The following is a 19,932-nucleotide window of genomic DNA, read 5'->3' as shown; positions in this document are numbered from 1 at the left end:
TCAGTAAAAGCATGGTAAAACTACTTAAATTTACTTTAAAGTTACTGCGAAGTTAAAAAAAGGAACAAAAGCAACTAAGCATATTTGACGATGATACATAAACAAAGGACTACTATCAGTTACAGTCATGCCAACTCAAGACCTCAGTTAAACTGATTGAAAGATTATTACTTCAACCTATGAAAATCAAGCCCAATCCCTCCTGTTAATGGTTTAGTATCATACTATCATAAAATATAGAAGAACATAACCTGTATGTTTTTTAATTGACTTTTGACCTTATTTTCTTGGGTTTGTCCATTAATTGGATATACATTTGTATAAGCAGTAGATCTGCCATATTTGGTATATGGAATGATTGCATGGTGTGCATGTTGTTCTGGCAGGGTTCATCTGACCATGACCTCATTTTTATGGTTCATAAGTCCATGTTTAATTTTGCAATAAGGTCAGATTTTTAGATTTTATAAGCAATACTCAAACCTTTATTTGGAATATAGTATGATTGTAAGGTGTAAGTGTCTATCTGACAGGGTTCATCTGACCTACACCTGATTTTCATGGATCATTGATAATGTTCAGTTTATGTGATACTAGTAGTAAAACTTTCAACATACATTCAACTATGACAAGAAGCAGGCAAACTGATCTATCACATTAAGTTCAGCTGACAGGGTTAGTTGAAAATATAGAAGGGTTCATTTTAATTTCATATTAACTTGTTCTTATCCTGAATATGCATTTAATTTGTTTCTGGATATTGAACAGCCTTCCATGATCATCACATTTCAAAAGATTATAACATATGGCTTTGTTGATCCAGTTATGTTTTTCTGCAATTATCCATGATAGGTCAACAATATTAGGTACCAGTATGTGGTTTTTTTTTAGGAGATTTTCCTTCCGACACAATATTACAGCCTTAACCTCAATTTAATTGTCAGTTAAGATTTTGGATAAAATGTGAAGCTTAGAACTATTAATGTATAAAGGGTTTTATAGATATTTTGTCTGTGAATAGATTATTTGTTCATGATCGTAATCATGTACACAATAACAGATTTCAATTGCAAGGGAATTATGTGTCAATTCTTTGATTCCCAAGTATGTGAAAAAGAAAGAATGTTTCATCATAGCCTATTTTTCTTTTGGAAGGAAATCCTTGTGAGTAAAAAAAAAAAGATGCTCTAAAAAGCTTTTGCTTCTCACCTGGTTTTATGCATTTTACTAAAAATTGCCTCTCTCCTACATTAAAGATTAGAATATAATTCATGAATTATATTTTTTTTTTGTTGATCTTGATTTGCTGAACATTTTTTCTGTTTTCTGTTCATCTACTATAGTTTTTGCTCAAAGTATCAGCGGCATAAACATATTTGAACCCTCCATCTAAAAACAAAGATCAGGCTTAGTTGACATTGCCATGCACTGTAAAATAACAGAACAATTTCTTTTTATTAGTATGTTTCAAAAGAACTTTAATATAAATAAGGATTATCATCATCTGTTAGAAACTTGATCCTCATTATGTTCTACAATTTGCATTTCTGTCACTTGCACATTTTCTACAATGGTATTTCCCTCTTCAATAGCCTGAATAAGTGATTGAGCAATTTGATCATCACTGACTGATTCTTCCACTTCTGTATAGTTTGGTGGTATAGTGGCAATTATCTCCCCTGAGGAAGAAGAGTCAGTTAACGCTGATGCTGGCATTGTTGCGATTGTCTCTCCAGTTTTAGAATCTACAATTCTGACATTTCCCCCCTCTTCATTTAATAGAATATAATCTCTTGAGACCTCCATACCATCTATGACTTCCTCCTCTGTAATGATCTCCACATTCTGATAGTCATCTGAACCTGTCTGAACAACAACATATTCTGTTGCCTCTTCTACCTGCAAACAAAAGAAGTTATGTTTATGTTTCTATACAATCTAAATAAACTTGTAATATTTATAATACTTGTTATAAGTTCACACCAAAATAATTTATTTTTCAGATTTTTGTAGATGAATATAGTGGGTTGGCAATAAGTTTCTACGAATTTGATATAGTGAAATGTTTTTGTGTCAGACAGTAAAATTACAATATAAACTGCTTTTCTAATGAATGTCATTTATAATCATTCACAGAAATTTGATTTTTTTTATATGTATGTTGGAACGAATGTAGAGTCCTTCCTGATTTAAGCCAGATGAAATTTAATCAGCTTCTAAGGAATTTAATAGAGTTTGATTTTGAAATAGTCTTGTGTTCTAGAGAACATTTTAAATATTTAAATGCCATTAATACATGTACCACTTCCAGTTTTTGGGATACGATTGCTTTCAAGCAATCTGTAGACTTTTACCGTTGACTCAGGGCTGCATTCCTTCACGTCGACCGTTTTATTCTAAACATTCAGCAACATCTCAGATTCTTATGATTGTCTTGCTTTAAAAGGTAAAAACAAGCAAAAGGATTGAACATAAACAACTTTCCTGTAATGTTCTTCTCATAATCGTCATGTTTGATATTTCCCTTGACTTATATGCGTGTTTTTAACAACACGGAAAATCAGAATTAAGCAGTATTTATATTTAGTGTTTTTATAAATTTAGAAACACGTCAGAGGGAATTCCCCAGTTTTGATAAATGTGAGAGTTCTCTGAATTCCGATAATTCTATTTCTGTCATATAAGAACTGAAGGAGTTTTTCTATATTTTACTGTTATGAAACTGATATTTGATACTGTAGTCTCATAAAGAAATGGAGAACCATTCATCATATCATTTAATAAACGTTTTTGTTCCAAATCGCAAGTCGCGGGTTTGTTTATGCATTAATGCGCATGCGTATAGTTTTCTTGATTTCAAGGGGTATCAGATTGAGAGGTTGCTCTGGATTCCCCGCTTCATTTATTAATTTGAAACTCATGGGATTATTTCTATGTCTGTCTGCTTTTGAGGGTTATTGTTGTTGCATAATTTTAAATCGTATGCATCATTTAAATTATAAAAATAAATGTCCACATCGTAAAGGGTTTAGCTATAATACCCCTTCAGCCGAAATGGAGTCTTCCATATTATCATTTCGAGTTGTCTCCCTTCCGGAAGTATTTTCCGTCAAAATTGAAATACAGTACGACTCGTCAAGACACTCGTTAGATGTCGATAAACGTCATATTATATTAAGAACGATCTCAATTTAAACAGAGGAGTGTGTACGGAAAGGAGTCATGCCCACTGACCCAAAGGAATTAATATTTAAAGCGTTAGAAATGGGGTTCCTCCTAGAATTAACGGTGATACAAAAAAAACCCACAATAAGTACGCTGCTCATACACTTGTATGGTATTGTATCCGGGATTGGCCATTTTTCAAGTTGAGTGACTATTCTGATTATTACATTTTGCATGTGCAGTTGAATTAGTTTTGCAAAATAAATAATACTATCCAGCTGTACCAGGGTTGCCAAAAATGCGCGAGACTCACGCATGTTCATGCTTTTTTGCGGCAGTATCCTTGGATCTATTTTTTCCCTCTTTGATCTTTTAAATTTTGGCCAAATCTCACGTATTTGCTTAATGAAAAGTTGCAGAACTGCTATACATGTGTCAATGAAAACTATGGCAATCGTATCCCTCAGAGCATTCTGCTCTTTGATTATGTTTTGAGCCTAAGATTTCAAGAGGGAGGATTTCATATCAGATAAAAAAAATATATACTGAACATGATTATTATCATTGAATTAAGCAATTTCTCAACATGCCAATGACAACTCCATTTCCATACTTCAATGTATAATATAATGACCAAAATGTTAAATACAAAACTTTACATTTTTGTCATGTCTCAATACTGCTCTCTAATGTATAGGTCTTTTGCTGAGCTATATCTGAAAATATATTGTTATTTTCCAGTTTTCATGCAACAAGAAGTTTCTACCCCTTACTTCCATTTGTACTTCTTGTTTTGGACCCTACTGTCAGTGAGTTGTATATAACTACTGCTTATTACTTAAAAATAGACATAATGCTAGATATCTGCCAAACAAAACCCTAATACTGTACCTGCTGTTCAGTAGTATCAGACATGATATACTGCTGGGTATCTGCAACAACGGAGGAAAATTCTGACAAAACTGTAGCATTATAATCTGTCTGGTCCTGTTGAATTGGTAGTGAATGGCCAGTACATGGAACTGAAATAAAATACAACATCTTGAAACTTTTATAAATGGACACTTTCTATCATTGTAATACATTTTAACCCACTGTGTCCAACATATTTTGACAAGGTAGTTTATGCAACATTTCTTTATTGGCCTTGAATCTACCTGCTAAAATGTTTAAGGCATATACATTTTCTCATTCATAAGACTTCAGATACCTGTTTATTTTCCTATTTCAATATTTAAATGTAATTATTATATAAATGCATCATGTTAATTTGCCTTTTTTAAAGTGTAATGCTAGTAGTATCCTGCCTACTTTTAGACAATTGTTCCGAAGGTTTTGAATATGTTGATGAATACCTTTTCAAGATGTCTTTAAATTAGTCATGTTATACAAAGCCTTGATTATTTGTTGATGTTAATTTAACTTGTAAAGCCCTGGTCACAATGAACCCGACAGATCTATGCAGTGTTACGGCATGAAATTTGGTCAAATAGCGGGTCATCTGTGATTGTCGTACGATAGTTGCACGATATTTTGAGCATCGTTACGCTGTTGTGTGTCGAACATTGAACATGTACTTTTTTTGCTCTACGATTTTTGTCGTGTCACTGTCTTGTGGCTGTTGTGAGAGTGTCTTACCACAGTAGTGAGACTGTCGTGCGATAAACACATTGTCGTGACCAAATGTTTGCAAATGTCCAATTACTTTTCTTTTTTAAATGCCTGTAAGGTGTTATGTTAATGAATGCCTTTTTCTTTTTTCAATCTGTAGATGTCTTTGAGTTTGTTATGTAAGTGAATACTCTGCCTACCTTTTGCCTTTAGATGTCTGTTAAGTGTTCCATGTTCAGCAAATGCCCTGCCACATCTGTTACATTTAAATGGACGTTCTCCTGTATGCATTCTTACATGTCGCAGTAGTGAAGCTTTCTCACGAAATTTACGATGACAAAATTTACATTCATATGGTAAAATACTGGTATGTGTTCTCATGTGTACTCTCATAGCATTCTGAAAAAAATTAAAAATGAATGTAAACACTTTACATTTTTTCATAATTTCTTTTTTATTTTATAGTATGCATTGAAATTTTTACTTTTTGTATTTTTATTTGTTAAAATTGTGTACCAGTATAAAAGGAATTAAAACTAGAGGCTCTAAAGAGCCTGTGTCGCTCACCTTGGTCTATGTGAATATTAAACAATGGACACAGATGGATTCATGACAAAATTGTGTTTTGGTGATGGTGATGTGTTTGTAGATCTTACTTAACTAAACATTCTTGCTGCTTACAATTATCTCTATCTATAACAGTACTTTCTGTGGAAAATGTTATTGAAAATCTTCAAATTTTAAGAAAATTGTTAAAAATTGACTATGAAGGGCAATAACTCCTTAGGGGGTCAATTGACTATTTTGGTCACACTGACTTATTTTTAGCTCTTACTTTGCTGTACATTATTGCTGTTTACAGTTTATCTCTATCTATAACAATATTCAAGATAATAAACAAAAACAGCAAAATTTCCTCAAAATTACCAATTCAGGGGCAGCAACCTAACAACCGATTATCCGATTCATCTGAAAATTCCAGGGCAGATAGATCGTGACCTGATCAACAATTTTACTTCCTGTCAGATTTGCTCTAAATGCTTTGGTTTTGAGTTATAAGCCAAAAACTGCATTTTACCCCCATGTTCTATTTTTAGCCATGGTGGCCATCTTGGTTGGTTGACCGGGTCACCGGACACATTTTTAAAACTAGATACCCCAATGATGATTGTGGCCATGTTTGGTTTGATTTGGCCCAGTAGTTTCAGAGGAGAAGATTTTCTAAAAGATGACTAAGATTTACAAAAAATGGTTAAAAATTGACTATAAAGGGCAATAACTCCTAAAGGGGTCAATTGACCATTTCGGTCGTGTTGACTTATTTGTAAATCTTACTTTTCTGAACATTATTGCTGTTTACAGTTTATCTTTATCTATAATAATATTCAAGATAATAACCAAAAACAGCAAAATTTCCTTAAAATTACATATTCAGGGGCAGCAACCCAACAACGGATTGTGATTCATCTGAAAATTTCAGGGCAGATAGATCTTGACCTGATTAACAATTTTACCCCTCTCAGATTTGCTCAAAATGCTTTGGTTTTTGAGTTATAAGCCAAAAACTGCATTTTACCCCTATGTTCTATTTTTAGCCATGGCGGCCATCTTGGTTGGTAGGCGGGGTCACGCCACACATTTTTTAAACTAGATACCCCAATGATGATTGAGGCCAAGTTTGGTTTAATTTGGCCCAGCAGTTTCAGAGGAGAAGATTTTTGTAAAAGTTAACGACGACGACGCCGGACGCCGGACGCAAAGTGATGGGAAAAGCTCACTTGGCCCTTCGGGTCAGGTGAGCTAAAAATGGACAACAATCTACAAGTATTAACTTCAATTACATTTGTATTTTACAAATCTTGACATCCATTCACAGCTCTATTTTGATGACTGCAAACATCAAGCATCTAATAGTTCATTTGATTTATTTAAAATTTGCACATTTTTATATATTTTAAATTTGATTTTTACACATTTAAAAAAAAAATTTAAAAAGTAAAAAGACTTCGGTATAAACACTGAGAAAATTTATGTTATATTACTTACAGCAGACTTGAATGACTTGGAGCAAACCGAACAAGGAAATGGTCTGTCTACAGAATGTATTTTGAGATGTTCCCTGACATGTGAGATCCTTTTGAACAGTTTACCACATTCACCACATTTATACTGCCTTTCTGTATTATGAACACTCATATGTTTGTTTAAAGTGTCTTTGGTTATAAAACTTTTTTCACACACAGTACATTTATGAGCTTTTTCACCTGAAAAATAAAACAAATATAATTTATGTAAAAGTACACATTTTCTTCAGGTCATTTCAATAACTTTACAGAAAGCAAGAAAGTTTAGTTTATAAAATATATTATAAATATTATTAAACAGCTATTTTACTTTTCTGTGCCTATAACTAATGGAACACCATGAATTTCCATTTTTTTTTGAAACCATTAACCTACCTATATGTGACTTCATATGTAGTTTGAGATAAACATTAACCTACCTATATGTGACTTCATATGTAGTTTGAGATAAACATTAACCTACCTATATGTGACTTCATATGTAGTTTGAGATAAACATTAACCTACCTATATGTGACTTCATATGTAGTTTGAGATAAACATTAACCTACCTATATGTGACTTCATATGTAGTTTGAGATAAACATTAACCTACCTATATGTGACTTCATATGTAGTTTGAGATAAACATTAACCTACCTATATGTGACTTCATATGTAGTTTGAGATAAACATTAACCTACCTATATGTGACTTCATATGTAGTTTGAGATAAACATTAACCTACCTATATGTGACTTCATATGTAGTTTGAGATAAACATTAACTTACCTATATGTGACTTCATATGTAGCTTGAGATAAACATTAACCTACCTATATGTGACTTCATATGTAGTTTGAGATATGAAGTTCCTCTAAATGGTTTCAGACAAACAGGACATTTCTGTGTTAACTTGTCATTTTCTTCATCATCATCTGGTAGTTCTAATAACTGCTTCAATGCATCCTTGGCACTACAAACAGAATTGTCTGTTGTTACAGATTCATAGTAATAAATACACATATTAAGTTTGAATTTAAAATACTTAAATTATAGCCCATGGAATTTTATGGTCTTGTTTACTTTTTTTTATCACAATCATGAAGGTATTGATGTAACCTTATGACATTAAACCAATATTTTTTATATCACTCATATTAACTGCTAACATTTTGTTAATCATTGAACCTATAAAACTGCATTGAAATAGTATTTGCAGAGATTTGTTTTTTTTTAATTGGGAATGCTGAGGGAGCCTGTCTATCATGTACTAATACAAAAGAGTAACTACATTATAATTTCTTCTCAGCATCTGAGTTTCAAAGTTAAATGCATTTAAAAAGTATAAAGAAATTGTACACACAGAACAATTTTTTCCCCAAATAATCTTTATAAAAATGTTTGATTCAGCAATGAAAACAAGCACAATCTGGAACATATTTTAAGCTTTAATATTGCACTGATCAAAATAATTACAAACTTACCCTTCTTCTTTAAAAGGTACCGCAAGTATGTCATCACTCTGAAAAATAATAATTTATAACTACAAAATCTGTCAATGATTTATTTTTTACTTCTTTAGTCAAAGATTTATTTTGTGCTTTTTTAGTCAAAGATTTATTTTGTACTTTTCGAGAATTAATTGTTTTTTTTTTATAAATTTATATATGTTTTTCCAGTATTTGAAGACTCCAATGAAAAGTGACACTAATAGATGAGTCATATCAGTATTTGATTGGCAACACAGTATGAACACCCAGTAGTTACCACACAAGGAACCTTACAGCTATCTTTGGTTTCACCTGGATAAACAATTGTATCTTATAACAAATATCCAAAGTTTGTGTTAATCACAAAAAAAATACAAATTTTGGCAATGTCAGTATTGTTTGTTATAGTGATCCAATATATAAAGCCATCTTAAGGAACTCTCTTTTGAGGGAAGTAGCAGTCATAGTCATAGTAGGATAGAGATCTATGACAAAAGATCATGATAGATTGACTTGCAAGAAGTTATGGGACAAGATCATACATTTTTAACCAAGTAAACTCAAAATGAACCTTTTATGTTTATCTCTTTCCATTCAAACATTCTACAGAAAGTAACAGATGGTCTGAGACCACAATTATTTCGTAGTGCATTTCTTTTAGAACATAAATGAAAATTTAAAAAATCCCACCTGCGCTTTCTCAATGAAATTTTTAGTGTGTTGTACTACTTTTGGGACAAATTATATCAAAATTATAGAAAACTTCATTGGCTCTAACTCAAATTATGGACAATTTTATGTTAAGGGCGTCTTGAAATCTTTTGACAGCTTCCGAAGTGCTCATTTTTAACCTTTTTCAGCTGGACCAAATCACTACTTTCCTTTAAAATTCTTGACCCAATTTTTTTTAGTGTAATTTTACCCCCCTACTTGCAATTTGAGGCATTAAACATGGAGAAATAAAGGAGTATGTTCGATAAGGTCCTAAAATGGCCCCATTTTTTAGCGTAAATTTCAAATTCGGATTTATTTACCAATATCACGATAAATTATAGCTAATACATTGACTGGATAGGATATAAGCCATTTTATTGAAAATTTCACAATTCTGCGTTTCATTATGACGTCACAAGTTGTACTCATATTGATTTTTCATGTAAAAATCAATGAAAATGGGTAAATTTCCATAGATTATTGGAGAGGAAACATAGAGCGCATACGTCGACAACAAAGATCTTGTAAAATAATGTTTGTGAAGACATTTCACATGTCTTATTTGAATATTAAGCTTGTCGACGCCTGCGCTCTATGTTTCCTGGTCCTTTATTTGGTTGAAATCCAGGTGATTTTGTCAAATTTCACAAAAATCCCTTATCTTGACCTTTTTGGGATGTAAAAATCAACGTGTTAGAATTAAACTTTGACAAAAACAGTTCTGTTTAACTTTCTCACATGTCTTTAAGGCAACTTAAAGCATTTATTGTCTTGTAACTATGAACTTTATAATTGGGGCCAAATATGGCCCTTACCGAACTTACTCCTTTGGAAGGGGTATAAATATTAATGGCAAGTAACCCACTGTCAAAACTAGGGACTATATTTGTGGACAACGAAAATCAAGGGACGACAATTGTGGTCTCGGACCAGATAACTAGACACCCTACTCTTGAGTAGCTATAACAACTTATTTTAATAATGACAGGGATGAAATAGAACTCTTCTTCCTACATCAGGAATGAATCTGAAGATGTTCAAAATTGTCTGTAAGCACAGACATACATTTGTTTATTTGTGTAAAGGTATATACACAATTGGCTCAAAAATCAATTAAGTCTTGTCAACATTTATAAAATAACTTAATCACCAAATAAATATTTTTCAAATAAAACAAGTTCTTCTAAATTGTACATTTATATTTTATTCTAAGTATTGGTCAGATTCTTACTGAACAGTATCAATGTTGGGCTTATGTGAGTGAAAAATGGAGATAAACACTACCTACCTCTTCTGGGTGATGTGCTGTGTAATGTTTAATCAGCTGTTCTTGATCCTCTGATATAAAATGACAGATTTTACACCTATTAGCATGATCTGTTATATGCTTCCTCAGATGTTCCTTTAGCTGGTATATTGTTGGTAACTGCTCTTCACAGACCTGTCAGAAAATTAATACCATCTTTTAAAGTATTATTAACCTTAAAAGACAGACTGATGCAATCATGAACATATTTCTATAATGATCATGTCAAACACATGCACTTGCCTAGTGCTATTGTAGTAAAATCGTTAAATATTGTTTTAATTTTGTACTTACCTGTTAATGTATAGTCAATTTAAATACCTGTTGTTTGTCATCTTTTCTCTTAATTCAATATATTTTTTTTGTTAAGAAAGAGATGGATATCTGTACTGTACATTCCTCTAATAAACTGAAGTTATCACATACCTGACAGTGTGTTGAGGAAATTGTCTCTTCTTGTTCAGCATTTCCCAAGTTTATCACCACAACTTCATCAGAACTGCCATCCAGGCCAGTCAGTCTTATATCATTTTGATCTGCTGAGATGACTACCTGTATACTACCATCAGCATTAGTATGTAGGGTATCAGAGTTCAAGGCTGCAGCCACGAGGTCAGATATTTGTACAACAGATGATTCTTCATCAACTTCCTGTATGTCTGTCTCACCAATCTAAAAGTGAACAATATTAAATATCAAACTCATAACAGAACTCTAATTCCTAAAAAAAATACATATCAATACGTAGTTCCACTGGTTTTCTCTCAAAGTGTATGATCTGAAAGTCACTCAAGATATCCCATTGCTATAATCTTTAACAGTTGTGTCATTTGAAAAGGAGTAGGTCCGGTAAGGACCGATTTTGGCCTCAAATTTCAGGTTCATCTTACGAAAGATTTTGACCACTTTTTAAACACTTAAGTGTCTATTTCATTTGAATCAATTAGTTTTTGTGAAAGATTTTAACTGATTTAGTCATTAAAAACGACCCGATTCAAGCTCAAATATGAAAAATCTACCAAATATGCCGAAAAATGTCACTTTTCAGATGGTTTTTGTCAAAAATGAAAGTGGCAGCATCCATGTTCATCCTCAACCTTTATATATGTTATATATTATCATAAAATACAACTTACATTTCAATATCAAGGATGAACACAAATGCGGCCACTTTCGTTCACACGAAAACCGTCTAAAATTTAACTAAAATGCTAGAATTGTGAAGATTTCAGTAATTTAGCATGACTTAATAGTGCTAGTACCCGATATATGTGCATTGTATTGTCAAAAACAGCCCATATTTATGTAACAGAAGCATTCTACTGTCCAATAAATAACTAAAAGTTTACATTTTAACAATCTTGTTAAACTGCTATATTTTGGGGCCAAAAAGGGGTCTTACTGGACCTACTCCTTTATCAATAATCAAAGGAAAAAAGCATTTTCATTTATGCAAACTTTGTCAAAAGTACAAGTTTACTGGAAAGTCTTAACTCCGTTAAATAATTTTTTTTTCTTCTGCATTAGAGTTATGGCTTATTGACTAAATTGAAAGCAGTAAAGTTTGAACAACACAGACTTTTAAACATTCTCTCTATTTTTTGTTTGTAATAAACACAAGTCAGTAGCAGATTTTTGCTAACACAGTGGTGTCTATGAACCAGAAAGTTAATTTTACATGGCATAACATGTATAATATTTTATCTCTAATAACCACAATTGTAACATACTTGATGAATGGTTTGATTTGGCAGATTCCATTTCATTTTATACCTTGGTAAATCACTATCTGACTTATTAGTACAAGGCACTCTAAAAATAGACAAAGGATAACTGTTATCATGTACATTTACAAGTGACTTTAATTCTATCTTCAAACATGGAAAGTATTTTTTTCCATCAAGTGTTCCTTTTCAAATTTTTCACTTTTGTGCAGTTAATATATACATATCAATTTACAAATGATAATCAAGTCTTGGATAAGTTGTAGTAAACAGGTTGGCTTTTCTTAAAATGAAAATACTTAATTGATGTTGTATAATGTCACTCTGTGTACTTCCATTTAGAACATTTGTAAGTGTATTGTTTTTTGTTTTTTTTTTAAATATTCCTATAAAGTATTCATTTCAACTTATAAAATTCCATGAGCCTAAAAAAATGTTCATGTAAAGTATTTATTTGTGTGCAAATTCTATAAATTGTATTTCTGGAAAGAACAGTATTTTGAAAGTACTTGTAGGTATGCAAGTTCTATGATGTTTTCAGCCCTATTTCTGAGATGTGTTCGAAGCAAAAAGTTAAATAGTGTACTTCTGTCAAAGCATTAATAGCGACCAATAAATAAAGTATACTTAGAAACCAGTGAATATCATTTAATTAGTTAAAAAGAAATTGTTTCAGTTCAGCACATTCAATAAATAGTATTTTGAAATGCATTCATCTCACTTTGTGCAATATTATTGTGAGCATTCAGTAAATTGTTTTTCTTTTCTGATATGCCGTCAAGAGTAACTCCAAAGGTATTTGTTTTATGAAATTTCAGTCTTAAGTATGAGTACAAAGTACTAAATTCTGTTTTAAGCGTAGTCATGTTTTTTGTAACATATATATTCAAACAAGCTTTCTATGAAAATTCTTTCCTCAAACACTTTATCTCCCAATAATCAAAACCTACCTTGATCTCATGTGCCTAGTCAGAGCACCAGATTCTGTAAAACTACGACCACATGCCTCACAGGAATAAGGTCTTTCTCCTTTAAATAACAAAATAAAAATATATTACATCTTTCATTTATAAATAACAGAATGTCTTTTATCATTTAATACCATTATTTAAAAAATATTATTTTGGAATTTTAATCTAGCTCCACTGCTTGTGACATCTGTTATTCTAGTTATTTTCCTGATAAGGATTTGGCTCAACCTTTGTACTGCACAATTTTTTTCTTCTTCACCTTACTTATAAGGCAATATAATGGTATACCAACATGCCAAGTAAGTTTTTAATGGTCTTACCCTCAACATGACATGTCGCTCTTACAATACAGATCATCCTTACTAATAAGGCAATATAATGGTATACAAACATGCCAAGTAAGTTTTTAATGGGCTTACCCTCAACATGACATGTCACTCTAACAATACAGATCATAGCATAGAACCAGCTTGTCAAATTGTCAAATTTGAAAGTCTTTGGTTTGACCTGAATGGAAATAGCCCCAAGACTTCAAATATTCAAGGCAACCACATTCAAGGAAGAGATAAAACAAACTGTTTCTGTTGACAAAATTATTCAGCTGATGGGATACTTTAAAACATGATATTTTAATAAAAGGTCTTCAATATTATATTCTAGTCAATTTTGGCTCATATTTTTATTCATATGAAATAATAAAATATTATTTTTAGTAATCTATTATGATTTTAGTTTAGCAATACCTGTATGTCTTCTGAGATGACGCTTTAAAGCCCCTTTTGTTTTAAAGGCATAAGCACAACCTTGTATTGAGCATGGAAAGTTTCTAGTATCATTGTGTTTAACAATACCTGTATGTCTTCTGAGATGACGCTTTAAAGCCCCTTTTGTTTTAAAGGCATAGGTACAACCTTGTATTGAGCATGGAAAGTCTCTGGTATCACTGTGTTTAACAATACCTGTATGTCTTCTGAGATGACGCTTTAAAGCCTCTTTAGTTTTAAAGGCATAAGTACAACCTTGTATTGAGCATGGAAAGTCTCTGGTATCACTGTGTTTAACAATACCAGTATGTCTTCTGAGATGACGCTTTAAAGCCTCTTTAGTTTTAAAGGCATAAGTACAACCTTGTATTGAGCATGGAAATCTCTGGTATCACTGTGTTTAACAATACCTGTATGTCTTCTGAGACGACGTTTTAAAGCCCCTTTTGTTTTAAAGGCATAGGTACAACCTTGTATTGAGCATGGAAAGTTTCTAGTATCATTGTGTTTAACAATACCTGTATGTCTTCTGAGATGACGCTTTAAAGCCCCTTTTGTTTTAAAGGCATAGGTACATTGTACAACCTTGTATTGAGCATGGAAAGTCTCTAGTATCACTGTGTTTAACAATACCTGTATGTCTTCTGAGATGACGCTTTAAAGCCTCTTTAGTTTTAAAGGCATAAGTACAACCTTGTATTGAGCATGAAAAGTCTCTAGTATCCCTGTGTTTAACAATACCTGTATGTCTTCTGAGATGACGCTTTAAAGCCCCTTTTGTTTTAAAGGCATAAGTACAACCTTGTATTGAGCATGGAAAGTTTCTAGTATCATTGTGTTTAACAATACCTGTATGTCTTCTGAGATGACGTTTTAAAGCCCCTTTTGTTTTAAAGGCATAGGTACAACCTTGTATCGAGCATGGAAAGTCTCTGGTATCACTGTGGGTAAGCATGTGGGTTTTCAGAATACTTATCTGAAAACAAATCAAAGATCAAATTTAAAAAAAAAGTTAAAGACAAATTATTTCAAAATAAAACAAGAATGTGTCCCTAGTACACGGATGCCCCATCCAAACTATCATTTTTCTATGTTCAGTGGACCGCGAAAATGGATCAAATTAAAGGGAACATTTGTACTAAGTTTCAAGTTGATTGGACTTCAACTTCATCAAAAACTACCTGAAGCAGGACAGACGAATGAACGAACGGACGAACGAACAGAGGAATGGATGCACAGACTAGAATACATAATGCCCATAAATGGGGCATAAAAATAATGTCAGTGCAATATTTATACATATAAGTTCATGCAAATGGGTTCACTAAATCCATTGACAATGATATTGGGCTGCCACATCTTCCTTATATTTTTTTTTTATAGTTTGGTTGATTTTAAATTTTGAACATTGGTGCTGTAGTATTGACTTACTATTATAATTAAAAACTCTAAAGTTATGTAACAGTTATTAAACCTATGAATTGTTAAGGTCACATTTTATTTTGGAAACTTCTTATCCGAAATTGCATTTTTTTGTCTTGATGCTTCATTTATAAATAAAGAAGATTTTATAGAAAATAAATCTGTGTAAAAAGTTATGATACCTCTTTAAACCTATTATGACAAATGTGACATTCATAAGGTCTGTCTCCCCCATCAGAATTCTTTATGATATTATACTGCTTAGGACTTCTAGGTTGTCTCTTTTCTTCGTCTTCTTCATCTTCTTCCTCTTCCTGGTAATCCTCATCTATCTTGTCTTCATCTGAATCTTCAACTGTTTCTTCATCATGAACAAAAGCTATGTGTCGCTTTAAGGCTGCCTCTCTAATTATATAAAAAAAAATTATTGAACATTACTGTAATTTTTTTCAGGAAAATGTAACATTTATTGACATGAAGAACAGTATTTTGGATGCATCAAATTTATATTATGATACTTGGATTTGCTTGAAGAAATTTGAACAGGCATAATAATAAGTTACTGCGAAAAAGACTATCAAATTTTAATATTTCACTAAATGTCAAAATATTTACTAGATGTTTTTGACAATTGATTGATCACTTATGCATATACATGAAAATTTTCATTAATTTTGGAGTTCATAAATACCTTAGAAGAGATGTCCAAATTATGCTAAATATATGTTGTTTTTTAATGTGTGCTTATTATTATGGAGGTATTTATGCAATGTCACTTTCAACATGAACCTTTCCCAAGTTGTCTCCATCTACCCCAGTCTAAGGTACCCTGGTCATCTACAGAACACTGTTGCTTACCTATTAAATTTTAAATCACACTTGATGCAGGTATATGATGTGTTATAGATGTTATTCTCTTCTGGTACTTGTTCCTTTAACACCTCCTCACTTTTCCTTTTTCTACCTGTAATCAAACAAAATTCATGTACCTTTATAACAGATTGCACCACTAAGAATGTAGTTAACATCTTCATTTTATCAGCATAAAGTAACAACTTCAAAAAGAAAAAAACATTTCTTTTATGAATACAAAAGTATTACTAATTTATTATGCACAAAAACATCTGTCACAGAAATGTGTTCTAAATTACAATGGTAAAGAAGGAACATACCCTTATGGTTCATTTGTTCATGACACAAAATCCCTACACGCACATTCAGTTTACCCTTCCAAACACCCCCAGTTTTTGGAGGGGTTTGTGTTGCTGAGTCTTTAGTTTTCTATGTTGTGTCTTGTGTACTATAATTTGTCTGTTTGTCTTTTTATTTTTAGCCATGGTGTTGTCACTTTATTTTCCATCTATGAGTTTGACTGTCCCTCTGGTATCTTCCACCCCTCTTTTACAGACCACAAAGCAATTGTTGTTTTCATCTTGTTATAACATAAAAGTAAGGAGATATTTATTGGCAATGATCATTCATTATCCAGATGGATAAAACATTTTTAATGATTGCAAATTTGTAGTTTTAGAAGGAAAGGCTGTGCAAATTTGTCCATTAAATAAAAAAAAAATAAGGGTCATACATGTATGATCTTAAAATATCAATTCATTGCTACTTGTGTTGAGTGTACTAGAGTTTTCCGGTGGCTGTCCCACTGATTATCCCAAATCTTCCTCCACCAAGATTTTTTCACTGAAGTTAAAAAAAAATACTGTGTTGATTTTATAAAAATGTAAGAATGCTATACTGTTTATTATAAAAATGTACCTCTTTTCTTCTTGTGAATTTCTTGTTCTGTATTATCAGTAATTTCATTGGCCTTTCCTGGTTCATGTTTAATATCCTCTGGTTGTATTAGCTTAGGAATAATCAGCTTCCTGTTTTTACCATTCCTTGTGAAACTAACTTTGTATTTGTCATGTTGTACTTTATGATCAAGGTAATCTTGGAGACTTGTGAACATGAGACGACATCTTTTACAGAAATGTATGTCATCATCACCTTCTCCATCTGTGTCAATTTCTGTGCAAAAATAAAGTTTATTTATTTAGGACAGTTTTATCTCATAAAATAAATTGCTGTGAAAATATAAATTTGATACTTTCTACAAAAATGTATATTTACAAATGAATAACTACACAGGGCTGTTCCATAAAAACATGCAAGGTACCCAGGAAAGGCATTTTAAAAATGGGGTAACGACCTATAGATTTATGCAAATTAAAATTCACTGTACATTTCCACTTTGCCTTTGACAGAGGAATTTAATCTCAAAATGATATACTTTACTACAAATCTATAAAAGAGGTATTTACCGTGTATATGACACCAAGGATTTGTATAGTCTTACTAAAACCTTTGATGCCACCATAAAAAATTAATTTTCCGCTGACATAATTTATCTATAAGTTTTTGGGTCAATTTTCTTGGGATTTCTCAGGCAATCGTAGTACCAATACATGTACAATGTACATATGATCATAACAATGGCAAGATTCAAAACATGACAGCAACTTGACTAAGGCCAGGTTATTATGAGCCTGAGATAACTCTGATGTCCAATGGCTATATTGCCAGACAAGCTGGGGACAAGGTGATTATTTGAAGAAGGCGGGAGCGAGGTTTAAAGATTTTGGTTCTTTGTCATAAAACAGGGCATGGAGATCCATAAAATAGTTTTACAATCTCTTTTACCATAACTTGATGATCCGACTGCAGGAAAAAATATTGTTTTTCAGTCTTGGAAGAGTGTAAACAATGATGGCAGTTCACACCAGTTGTCAACGAAGCTACCAAATTATTTGTAAGACCATATATCATCAACATGTTATGCATTTTCTTTTGTGGGTATTTCATTAATAATAAAATGACAATTTGAACTTTTTTCGTCTGCTTCTTACCTAGAAGTAAACGTGTCGTAGACACATCTGATGGTTTGTCGTTCTCGGTCATGGCGGTTTGCGACTATCGAAAAATGGTGAGTGATAATCTACTTCCGGTAAAAGTATAGGGCGCGTTTCAAAGTAATTTGAGTAAGGTGCGTTCTAATGGCAAATTTTTAGATTTTATTAAAGGTTTTGTGCACCCCGTCCCTTCTAACTTGAATAACATAGTAATATCACGTATATCTTTTAATTTTAAACAACACAAAAAAAAAAAAAACACCATGATAAACAAAACTTATCAAGTTTTGTGTTAAGTGCTGCAGACAAAAATACTGTGAATATCTGTATGTGCTTTTATATCAAAGATTTAAGATTTAAATATGCTACATATGTCCATATCATATGTATAGATTATCATATTTATAGATTATAACATGCCCTTTTCCATATTGTCCCTGGTATCATCCCGAGACTCCCATATCGGCCTCGAGGCTTTGGGTCGAGGGATGATACCAGGGCCAATATGGAAAAGACATGTTATATATAATCTTTTTATCACATGTTTAATTTCTGCAGAAAAGAGAAAAAAAGGTCAATTATAACAATTTAATGAAAGATAAAAGGTAAAATCTTAAACATTTTATCACAAATGTGTCGTTAAGGACGCAGTGACGTCACGTCATTTAGAATCGGGGCACAATATCAATATGCTCTTTTTTGCCCCGGGCAATTTTGAGGTTATTGCATATGCAAAACCAGACGTATTCGTAACAAATATGTGATAAATATATATATATATAGACATATGTAGCATATTTAAATCTTAAATCTTTTATATAAAAGTGATATCGCTAAGTGCAAGTTTTTGTTATTTTAGACTTCATACTATATAAACCTTGGTATTTAAAGGGGCACTAGCTGTCAAATTCATGGTCACCGATTTGACTCAAATTCTCATATTTGATTTATAACAATGTAAAAGATTTATCCAAACTATCAAAAGTCTAAAATAAACAGTTTACAGAGCATGGGGTAGATAATATATAGGTTCGTTTCGTGTGTATTTTAGTCCATACGCCATCTAATTAACTATCAATTTGACCTCAGATGACCATATAAGCGATGTAAACATAAATAAAGATATGAACAGATTAAACCAACACGTGCAATTGGATTATTTTAGGTCTGTTTGATTTTATTTTATAGATTAAAAATAGATGTTTCTCGTTGCTTTTAACCGTATAAGAATGATTGTATGTGCATCGAATTAGTAATCAATGATTTACCGTAGTTTCACTTTCATTGTTGATATTCTTTTTCTTCAAATAACCAGTACACGTACAATGCATGCGTTGTCAATCTCTAGCTAGGAGTTAAATTGAAGTTCACATGAATACGGATTTAAAGAGGTCGACTCATTCACTTGCAAGTGAATTACTAATTATCAATGTTTCTTAGCGTAGTTTGACAAAATTGACCCTTTTTGGCTTCAAAAAGCGAATTGTTATTTCACTATTGATTGAACCAAAAAAAAAATCCAACTTTAGATTTTTTATATATCTCGTAGCTAGTACCCCTTTAAAATGATGTAGAGAATATATTAAAAAAAAAAACGAATCATGATATTTGTAAAAAAAAACCCAATATCTATCAATAATTTTTAGTGCAAAAATAAAATGTGTTGTATCATACATTGCATTTGTACTCTTATCTTTCAAAATATAATCCTGTAGAAGACATTGGTTTTTTTTAGCCCACAGTGCTTCGGGCCCCGTCCGTCGTCGTCGTCTGAATGCACAGGCACCTGTCTC

General features: G+C 32.0%; 1 protein-coding gene across 1 annotated transcript; it reads right to left on the bottom strand.

The window, feature by feature from the left end:
- Positions 1-1,447: 1,447 nt before the first annotated feature.
- LOC139488132 (transcription factor E4F1-like) lies at positions 1,448-18,235 on the bottom strand. The gene is made up of 15 exons (XM_071273530.1): positions 18,137-18,235; positions 17,004-17,258; positions 16,092-16,197; positions 15,416-15,638; positions 14,661-14,787; positions 13,027-13,105; positions 12,083-12,164; positions 10,779-11,024; positions 10,335-10,487; positions 8,327-8,364; positions 7,676-7,815; positions 6,823-7,040; positions 4,977-5,175; positions 4,057-4,187; positions 1,448-1,899 (listed from the first exon to the last, which is right to left on the bottom strand). Exons 1-15 carry the CDS (start codon positions 18,186-18,188, stop codon positions 1,501-1,503), a joined length of 2,448 nt encoding a protein of 815 aa, XP_071129631.1. The 5' UTR covers positions 18,189-18,235; the 3' UTR covers positions 1,448-1,500.
- Between the last annotated feature and the right edge of the window lie 1,697 nt (positions 18,236-19,932).

Source organism: Mytilus edulis, chromosome 9 (assembly GCF_963676685.1).
Source record: "Mytilus edulis chromosome 9, xbMytEdul2.2, whole genome shotgun sequence".
Classification (NCBI taxonomy): Eukaryota; Metazoa; Mollusca; class Bivalvia; order Mytilida; family Mytilidae; genus Mytilus; species Mytilus edulis.
The sequence above is the reverse complement of the archived record's forward strand: the minus strand, read 5'-3'. Positions and strand labels throughout refer to the sequence as shown.